An 11,244-nucleotide genomic window follows, 5' to 3' on the forward strand; every position below is an offset into this window, starting at 1 on the left:
CGATCTCGTGAGGAGTTTTCTAGGGGGAAAAACACATTTTTAAATGTATTGTGAAACTGGAAGAAAGTAAGAGAAGCATCCAAGGACAAAACGAACATAAAAAGCAAAAAACCAAATGCCAGCTGAGAGAGACCACGAAAACCAATTTACCCTGGGGTCAAATTCTAAGCCCGGAACCCACACCAAAGTACAAAAGCTGACCCCAAAGTCCATCACTGGGTAAGAGGGCTGGAGGGTACCACGGGGCCCTAGAGCAGCAAGTTCCCAGCAAGAACAAACACGAACCCTCTCCCCAGGACACAGCCTTAATTACTGGACCCTCAGGTTGCAGACAGACAAGATCAGGCCAAGGGGAGTTCAGCATCAAAGACCAGCACGCGAGGAGACCACCCAGATGAAAGAGACCCAGCATACACCAACAGTACGTATCTCCAGGGTCTTGAGACAATCTGACCAACAAAATGTAAACAGCTGTAGTAAACGTTTAAGGTATAAAGACAAAATCATAAAAAATAAGCCAGTACCAAGAGACTATTTCCAAAGGCCAGACTGGTTTGAGGAAAACCTTGAAACTCTTAAGATTTAAAAGAAGAATTGATGAAATAAAAAATTCAACACGTGAGGGAAGAGAAAGGTGAGGTGTGTCCAATGCTCTGGCTTTGGGGGCACTGCCAGAAAGACTTGTTTTTTGGTGCAGACAGACCCCAGCACACTCTAGACCTCACTGAAAACCAAGGAAACTCCCAGGAAGAGTGCGAGACTGGACAGGACAGACAAAAATCTACAAGACGGACAATGAGAAAACAGCAATGTATGTCCTCCTCTGTCGTTAGTTACACCAAATGCACAAGATTGAAGACCACGATCGAAAGTCATAAAGTGGATAAGTGGCCTTAGGATCCAACTCCAAGCTCTCTCTATAGGAATTCAGATTTCAGGACACATGCACGCTGGCAGTAAAAGGATAGAAAAAGCTGTGCACGCAAGCCGTAACCAAAAGATAGCTGTGGTGGCCACAATTAATTAGATAAAGTAGACATTAATTCAGAAACTGTCACAGAGACAAAGAAGGACGGATGTCACATATTGACAGGGGGTCAATTCACATGAAAGGTACAATTGTGAATATATTTCACCCAAGAGCAGAGGAGCTAAATAAACAAGCCACACACCGACGGGACCAAGGCAGGCACTGATGGAACACAATAACAGATTCCTACAGTGGGCAGGACATCCAGGAGATGATCAATAAGGAAACAAGAGGACTTGAGCAGCATTACGGACTGAACAGACCCTAAAGACAACACAACATTCCACCCAACAGCGGCACAGTACTGTCTTCTCAGGCACTCATACACATCCTTAGGGTGGATAACAAAGTCCCGTCACACACAAAAATCTTAAAAAATTTAGCATTGAAAGCATTCCAAGTATCTTTTCTGACTACAATGGAATGAAACCAGAAATAAATGACAGAATGAAAATGAAAAATCTACAAATATGTTGAAACTAAACAACACACTCCTGAACAACCAATGGGTCAAAGAAATCAAAAGCGAGATTAGAAAATATCTTAAGACAAATAAAAAAAAGAAAGAAAACACACCAATGTGTGTGGACAACAACAAATATAATTCTAAAGGGAAAACTTACAATGGTGTCATTTAAAAACCTACATTAAAGAGGAAGAATGCACTAAAATAACCTAACTACACTTCAGTAATTAGAAAAAGATTAAGCCCAAAGTAAAAGAAAAAAATAACAAAATATTACAGCAGAAATAAATGAAACAGAAAATAGAAAATAAGCAAAACTTTTAAGAGTTTTCTTTAAAGATCAACAAAATTTCTAAACCTTTACCTAGATAAACTAAGAAGAAGGTTCAAATAAATAAAATCAGAAAAAAGGAAGGGATAGTACAACTGATTACACAGAAATAAAAGGGATTAGGAAACACTACCATGATAATTGTATGCCAACAAATTGGGTTAAAATAGAGGAAAAAGGATAAATATAGAGAAATATATAATCTACAGTGACAGTTCAGACAGAGGTCAAGACCTAACTTCTGGGTGTGTCTGAGATGGTATTTCTGGAACAGAAAAGTATTTCAACATCAGACTGAGCAAAGAAAATGCCTCGTGAATACAAGTGGGCATCATTCAACCCGCTGAGTGCCCAGACAGAACCAGGAGGCACAGGAAGGGAGGGCTCCTGCTACTTTAGCTGGGACATCCACCCTTGGCAGTTGGGCATGGCAGCTCCTATTTCTCTGGACTTTGGACTTGGACTGAACTATGTCATTGGTCTTCCTGACTCTCCAGCCTACACGGTATTCCCTTTTAATCATATAGTCAAACTTCTCAGCCTCCAAAATAGCATCAGCTGATCCATATAATAAAATCCCCTCTTGTATATCTTTATACATTCACCTGTTGTTGTTAGAGTTTTCCTGGAGAACTCTAACAAATCTACCAAGACTGAATTACAAAGAAACAGAAAATCTAAGCCAACCTACAACAGTAAGGAGATTGAAGCAGTATTCAGAGAACTAACAAAGGAAAACCTAAGATCAGATGTCTTCCCCAATGAATTCTGTCAAACATTTAAGGAAGAATTAACATCAATCTTCTTCAAACTCTTACAAAAATTCAAGAGAACATTTCCTAACTCATTTGATAAGGCTGGTATTACTCTGACACAAAAGCCTAAAAAAGATATTACAAAGAAAGAAAACTACACGCCAATATTCTTAATGAATTTAGATGCAAAAGTCCTCAAAAGAAACAAACAATAATCTAGCAAACCAAAATCAATAGTATATTGAAAAGATCACACACCATGACTAATTGGGATTTATGCTGTGGATACAAGGATGGCCCAATCTGCAAAAAAAAAAAAAAAATCAGTATGATACACCACACTGACAGAAGACCAAAATCCAGTGATAATTCCAATGGATACAGCAAAAGCAGTTGACAGCACCTAACACCCCTTCATGATCACACTCAACAAATAAGAATGAACATAAATTAGCTCAGCATAATAAAGACCACATGAAAAGTCTAAAGCAAACAACGTATTTGATGGTGGGGAAGAATGCTTTCCTCTACCATCAGGAACAATGGCCAGTGGTCATTCTTACCTCTTCTATTCCACATAGTACCGGGAGTCCTAGCTATAGCAATAAATGAGAAGTCAAAATAAGCAGTATGCAAATCAGGAAGTAACAAATAAAATTATCTGTTTATAGATTCAATGATGGTTTACATCAAAACCCTAAAAATTCCACACACACACATAATTAGAATTAATAAATTCAGGACAGTTTCAGAGTACAAGAAAATCTACATAGAAAAAATCTGGTACATGTCCACATACTGACAAAGAACTACTTTAAAAGGAGACTAAGAAAAGAATCCTACTTACAGAAACATCAAACAGAATAAATACTTAGGAATAAACTTAACCAAGCCAGGGAAAGACTTGCATGTGGAAAACTTATAAAGCACTGTTGACAGAAATTAAAGATAAAACAAATAAATGGAAAGACAACCCAGGTTCATATGCTGGAGGAATTAATAATGTGTCCATACTACTCAAAGTCATCTATAGGTTCAGTGCAATTCCTATCACAATCCAATGGTATTTTTTTTATAGAAGTAGAAAAAATTCAAAATTCATACATAACCACAATGGATCCTGAATAGCCTAAACAATCCTGAGAAAGAAAAAGCTAGAGGCCTCATACATATTTCCAAACATATTTCAAATCTATGGTAATCAAAATAGTATAGTACTGACAAAAAGACAGACATACAGACCAAGGAGCAGAGTAGAGAGCTCAGAAATAAGACCATCTGAACGCAGTCAAAATTCATCAAGGGCATCAAGAAAACACAAAGGCGAAGGGTCACTTCTCAACAAACAGTGCTGAGAAAACTGAACATATGCATAAAAAAGAATTATATTTGACCCTCATCTTATATACAAAAATCAAAGCAAACTGGATTAAAGGTTTAAAAGTAAGACCTGAACTACAGAACTAGAAGAAAACACATGGATAAAGCTTCATGACATTGTCCTTGGTGATTCTTTCTTGGACATGGGACCAAAAGCTCAGGCAGCAAAAGTGAAAATAGGTGACTACATGAAACCAAAAGGCTTCTGTACAGCAAAGAAAGCAATAGGGTGGAAAGATAGCCTACAGAATGGGAGAAAATATCTACAACCCACATATACGATGAATCAATATCCAAAGCACATAAGGGACTCCTAGATTTCAACAGCAAATGAATACATAGCCTGACTTAAAGTGTGCAAATGACTTGAATAGATATTTCCCCAAAGAAGACACACAGGTAGCCCACAGATACATGAAAAGATGGTCAACATCCCTTGGAAATGCAAAGCTACAATGAGACATCACTTCACATCTGTCAGGATGGCTATTATCAAAAGGTAAAAACAAAGAAACATGAGGTGACAAGAATACTGCACTGAAGATTGGCACCCACTACCAAAAAACAATACGGAGGGTCCTCAAAAAATTAAAAGCAGAGCCGACACGGGACCCAGCAATTCCACTTCCAGGCACTTACCCAAAAGAATTAAAATCAGAATCTTAAAGACGTATTTACACTCCCATGTTCACTGCAGTGTTATTTACAAACAAAAAGGTATAATATAATATAACTAATGTACCTCAAGTTTGAGATAGGTGGATTGCCACAAGTTCAAGGCAGGCTGAGCCTCATAATGAAGCCCTGTCTCAAAAAATAAAAAAAAATTTAAAAAGAAGAAAATGAGCAGGATGAAGTCTGACCTACAAGCTATCATTAACTCATAATATAATCACATTTTATTATGATAATATAATAAAAATACAGTGTGTTTAAAACAAGTTATTACAATAAAAGACATGCTGCCATCAATCACCCTCAAGATGCTCCCACTTTTTTGATCCCACCGTTCTTGGCACTTCCCTGTTTTTTCAATTAACTTTATTGGTACACTTTTGACATACATAATGATCACATTCATCACAGGGAATTTGTACCTGTGCATGATATCTTAATTCTCTCTTTTCCCGATCCCCTCCCTTCCCTCCTGCAGCAGTTCTGGAAGTAAGCAGTTCTGAAAGTCCTCTTTCCTGTGTATCATTAACTGCACTGTCATAGTTGCCTCAGTATCCTGAACCAATTCAAAACATTTACCTCCCATAGTCATTTAGACTTTAGGGAAGAGCCAGAAGTCACAGGCCGCCAGATCTGGTGAAGATACATTGTAGTGTTTTACGATCCTGTCTATTGGATGGCTCTTGGCAGCAGCATTCACTATATTTTTATCACACCCTATGCAAGAGGACTTACAGAACTGCTTCAGAGTGGGAAGAAGGATGGGATGAGTGCATCTGAAGCAAGAAGGAATATTCTGAGAGGTGTTATCAGCAAGGGGTCTTATTCTATAATAAGTTTTTAAAATGTAAACACTCACCACGTTTTCATCACCCCTTGCACAATTGTCAAGAAGTAGAAACAACCCAACAGTCCATCAAGAGACAACTGGATAAACAGATGATACATACATACAATGAGATATGAGTGATAAAAAGGAAACCCTGTCACATGTTGAAACATGGATAGACCTGAGTACACTGTACTGTGTGAAACAGGCCAGTCACAGGAGGATGGATACCACATGATTCCACTTACATGTGATATCTAATGTAGTCAAACTCAGCAAAGCAGAAAGTAAGGATACTGCCTTCTGGGGCTAAAGGGGAAGGGAAGCAGAGAGTCACCATTAACAGGCATGAGGTCATGCAACACGACCCCAATTCTAGCTGTCGATACCTTCAGATAACAACACAACACTGCACTGTATACCTAAAGATCTGCGGAGGGCTCATCGTTATATTTTTTATCAGAATTTTAAAAATTCAACAGATGGGTTAAGAGAAATTTAAATACAACTACAGAAAGACAGAGCTAAACATATTACATAGAGTAACTGCAGTGCAGATTGTATTACAGATTGTAATACATAAAGACAATAAAACAGGAGAAAAACAAGCATGAGAAGTTAAGACATATGGAGGATAGAATGAGAAATTTTAGCATGTGTCATCACAGTACCAGAAGCAGTGAGAGAACACAGGTTGAGACTATTTAAAGAAAATGCTGGTTGACACGTTTCCAGGATTGATGAAAGATATGTATCCACAGACAGCAGAACTAAACAAAGTGGATAGCATGTCATTATCAGGAAAATGAACTGGTGGGAAAAGGCAAGAGACGCTGAGGCATATGGAGGAGGTAAGTGTAATGGAACCTAATTGGAGTATAAAAAAGGAAAAGACCAGAAGTAAGGTAATAATCAAAAAGATAATAGCTGATGAGTATGTGGCAGTTATGAAAAACATGAATACAGAAAACAAGCAAGGCCAGGCGTGGTGGTCCAGCCCTGTAATCTCAGCACTTAGGAGGATGAGATAAGGAGATTGCCACAAGTTCAAGGCTAGCCGGAACCTCACAGCAAGACCTGTCTCAAAAAAAAAAAAAAAAAAAAAAGGAAGGAAAAAAAAGGCAAGATGAAAAGAAGCACACATCTAAGTGCAGTAACAATGAAACTACAATAAAAACCAAAAGAGCCTCAGAGAGACAGACACAAAAGGTGACCTGCCAGTTAGGAGATGACATCTAAACAGCTACAATGGAGTCCACAGACAATGGAATACTATTTGCTGAGCAGTGAAGGAAATTCAACTCTCAACCTACAGGCACACAGTGAGCAAAGCTGTCTTTCAAAAGTAAAAGCAAATGTGTTTTGAGATTCTAAAAAGCAAGTTTATGACTAACGATCCTTCTCCAAATGAACTTCTAAAGATATTCGCCAGAAAAAGAAAATGACCTCAAAGGAAACCCGAGATGGAAAAAGAAATAACAACAACAGTACTTACTTAGGCTTTTAAAAAAGAAGAGTTAACAACAGTATGTAGGTTGGAGCCAAGTGACAGACATTAAAGTCGTTTCTTCTCCAGTGAGCGGGACTGAACGCCCCACCTGAGACTCTGGAGCCCACCATGCGCACACAGCGCTCAGCCACAAGGGGAAGACCCTGGCTGTGGTCACCTCAGGCATCTGTTCAAACCACGAGCCACATCACAAAGGACTTGTCACTTGGGGTTAAAGGGGAAAGGACAGGACACTGCAGGCACAGGAAAGAGCAGAGGTTCAGAAATACGGGGCAGGAAAGCACACTCTTTCCTTCCTCTGAAAAGCACATTATATCATGTATGCACTTTTGAAATGTCTAAGCCAAAGACAAACAAAGCATTCCTTGAAGCAACAGCACAGCAGCAGTGGAAGATGTCAGGGATCCTCCACAGCCGCGCACAGGTCACTCAACTTCCTGGAGCTACAGCCTCAGAGCCTGTAACAGGTAACGTCCACCCTGACGCACATCGCCAACGGTGACAATGAGTGGATGCCAAGGGAAGATTACGGCCCTGGTCCTTTGCACACCACCACTCCTCACGGAGCCGGAACAGATGACTGGGGAGGGAGGGACAGGTGCTGAGCAGAGCCGAGGGCAGTGCGGAACAGAGGCTGTGCTCTCGCCCTTCACACTGTAACAGCGACTCCCACTGGACAGGCTACTGACAGCCGCCGCACGTCACCTACCTGTGACAGCCAGCACTGAGATTTCTGATCCATCAGAAACTCACCAAAACATTTTTCTCAATTAGAGATTTGGAATTAATCAAATTCAATTTTAAAACATCCCAAGAAGTTGTCAAATCCATTTTCTTCCTACTGATCAAAGTTTCCTCTTAGGAAGTTAGGAGGACTGCCAGGCATGGTAGCACACCTGTAACCTCTGCACTTGGGAGGCTGAGGCAGAAGGATCACTGTGAGTTTGAGGGCAGCCTGGGCTATATAGCAAGAACTTATCTCAAAAAAAAAGAAGCAGGGCTGGGGATTTAGCTCAGCAGCAAAAGCGCCTGCCTGGCAAGCGCAAGGTCGTGAGTTCAGTTCCTGGTACCGGAGAAAAACCAAAAAAAGAAAAAAAAAAAAAAAGAAGCTAGGAGGGCTATTTTGACCCATAAAAATTAGCATAATCAGAGTTTTTCCAAAACACTAAAATACTGTTTTTGGTTCATTGAAAAGTACATAGAGAAATAGCAATACATTAGCATAATAGTAACATATTATCTACATCCATGCTGAAATAATCCAAGAATTATCCACCAGAAAAATCTTTCAGGCATTATTTTTTCTAGATTTGCTCTTCACAACCTAAAAGCAAACACATTTTGCATGAATACTATAACCTGCAACATGTGTTTTCTATTTCACTATGAAGTATTTATTTCCTTAAAGTTAATTATTGGTTGTTCAGTAGCATTTAGCCAGTTGAGGTCTATCAACAAGGCACACACAAATTCTTCATCAAAGAAAATACTCTCTAAAAGCACACACAGAATGCTCTCAAAGGAAAGCCCACTCAATTCTACCGTAGTATATAAGAGATCCTACTATCATGTTCCCCTTTGGGTTTTTTTAATTTTCCTGAATATATATTAGTGACCTTGGGCAGGGTACATATTATATATTCCCAAGGACATGAAATCTAAATATGTTATACATATGAAGAAATATTCATGTTAACTACAAATGATAAATTATTATATTAATTTTGATTTCTAAGGGTAATAAAATGTTTCAGTTACCATCTTGATATAACAAAAGACTTCAAAGCCTTTAACAGTCACACAAACAAAATTTTCAGAAGCATCCTAAAAATATGTCACTTGGTTGAAAAGGACTGCAAACAAATGTACATTTTGACCACCAGGCTGGCTTTAGCACATTAGCTAACAAGCAGGTCTGTCAGTTTGTTTCACTGATGACAGGTAAGTGAGAATGGATAAAGCCACTTACTACTAACCGGAGACTGAAGAGAGAGCCCATGGTGATTTAAATATCCACCAGTGGTACCCCTTTTATACACACCTAGAACACTCAGAAACCAACTTAGTCCCACTGACACTGTCTTGGGCGTACTGGCGTACTACTGCCTTGGATTACCTCACATCTTCTGTAAGCTGTTTGAGGGGAGAGGTCGCATCTGAGATAGTTCTGCACCCCTTCCAGCTCAGAAACAGACTCGAGCGCATGCTTACTAACCACGAAGGCATAACAGATATTTTCCAAGGCAATCAGGAGATCATTAGGGTGTAGGCAAGCAAACTAAGTGGAGATATCGCTCAGCACAACGAAGGAGCAAGGACATAAAAGTGACTTTGAAATAACGCGCAGAGACAGCACATGAGCACCCACAGCCCATTTGCGGAGGTATCCACAACAACCTTTATCGCACCCTGACTGCTTAGCTTTACAATCTTTTTTTGCTGTTGCTGATACGTGTGATGCTGCGTTTTGTGCCCACCCCTGATGGCTATTCCTGTAATTCCTGCTATCTCCTATCTGTAAAGTGCCATATTCATACAGGCTCTGGTATTCCAAATCCAGGGCAAATAAAAACCGCGTATTTTTCCACTCCTCCCTTCACCACACAGTATCTCGCAAATAAAAACAAAGGTCATCGGCTGTTTTACACTCACACTCCACTATGATGGGAATTCTTTTTAGAATTCCGCCTAGAAAAATCCTGTAGTAACTTGGCTTTAAAATCAGCTTTAACCCAATTCTTCATCTTCCTCTCAGACCTTTTTCAATTCTTAATCAAAATTATCCACCAACCAGGGACCAGGAACAGGGGACAGGGCCAGGGGACAGATTTTTTTTTTAAACAACAGCTATGATGCAAATTAAGTCTCAGTGTGTGAACACAGTGGTTCTGTATTATTTTCACCATTTTAAATGCATGTCACTGGAGAGACAAAAGCATACTCTCAAAATCCTCTAACAATGGTCGTGTGCCAGATTCCTCCTCCCTCCACCCCATCGCGCGAACTTTCAGGGCCCCTTACTCTCTGCGCTAGGCAATCCGTGTGTGCCCCCCGAGACTCCGGGAGTGCGCCTGCATCCCTTCTCTGCCCTACCTTTTGTCTAAGAACGCCAGAGCACTTCATTATTCTGTCTTCCAGCCTATGAAGTCACTGGTACACGGGGCGCTGAAGGCTGAGGAGTTAACTGAACAACCAGAGAGGCCCGGACAGCCGAGCGAAGCTCAGTGACCCCCACCCCCCGCCCGGCTCCCCAACCTCCTCCGAAAATCAGGCAGGGCTCTGTTTACAGGTCATGCGGATTTTATCGAAACCAAACAAAAACACGCACAAATGGAAACCCTTCCTCACAAAGGAACTCGGGCACACACAATTGTACTTTTCAGAGGTGGAAATACGACTGGTCTTGTTCTTTCAGTTTGCAAGAGTTTCGACAGCCAGGACATCTGCATCTTGATAAAAACTCCGGAGGGCAATTTGATCAGACTCACAGAACCCTTCCTTCAAAGCAGTGCACTCGTGACACTCCCAAGGAGCACGGGGATGTGCCCTGAATCACCACGCTGACTCCGCCAGGAGGATAAAGTCCGGCTCCACGGGCTTCTGAACAGTCTGCTGTGACCCAGGCCACAGGAGCCCTCTGGACAGGACCAGTGTCACAGCGTGTCACTCACACGGACCTAGCACATCTCCACCTCCATCCCCTCCCGCCGCCGCTGGTGCCCGCGACCCACAGTGTGGGCACCGGGTTGCAAAAAGCAAAGTCATGGGCAGTGGGGGTGCGCGGACTGAAGGACCGGAGGGGCAGGGTGTGGAGGTGGCTGCGGCGCTCATCACCGAGGTGGGGACGCGATGCCCACTCTACCTCCCGCCGGCCAGGGCACAGAATCACAGGGCCGGGACCGAGCCGCGGAGCTGGGGGGACACAGCCCAGCGGGGGGTCAGGACGGACAGAGCAGAGCCCCCTGGGAGGTCGCGCAAGCTCTGGGCACCGGGGACAGGGGCCGGGGAGCCGGGTGGGGACGGGGCGCAGGACCGGGAACAAGGGCGGGCGACAAGGGACCGCAGACCGGGGAAGGGGCCGGGAACAGGAGTCGGGGCCAGGGGTCGGGGGCGGGGTGGGGACAGGCTCGGGCAGAGGGCCGGGGACAGAGGTCGCGGACGCGGACGGGGACAGGCCGGGCCGCGCACTCACGTTCTCGGCGTCGCGCTCGTTCACCGTGGGCAATGGCGTCCGCGCCGACATCTTGCGGCGGGGCCGGGCCGGGGTC

General features: G+C 42.2%; 1 protein-coding gene across 1 annotated transcript in view; it reads right to left on the reverse strand.

Moving 5' to 3' along the window:
• Mark1 (MAP/microtubule affinity-regulating kinase 1) overlaps positions 1-11,244 on the reverse strand; it is a gene marked incomplete at its 5' end in the record, with an annotated part of 117,945 nt that extends 106,701 nt beyond the window's left edge. The window contains 1 exon segment of the mRNA XM_005409266.2: positions 11,169-11,244. Within this exon segment, the coding sequence (XP_005409323.1) occupies positions 11,169-11,219 (51 nt within the window).

This window comes from Chinchilla lanigera, unplaced genomic scaffold (genome assembly GCF_000276665.1).
Source record: "Chinchilla lanigera isolate Chin_1 unplaced genomic scaffold, ChiLan1.0 scaffold00119, whole genome shotgun sequence".
In the NCBI taxonomy this organism is placed as follows: domain Eukaryota; kingdom Metazoa; phylum Chordata; class Mammalia; order Rodentia; family Chinchillidae; genus Chinchilla; species Chinchilla lanigera.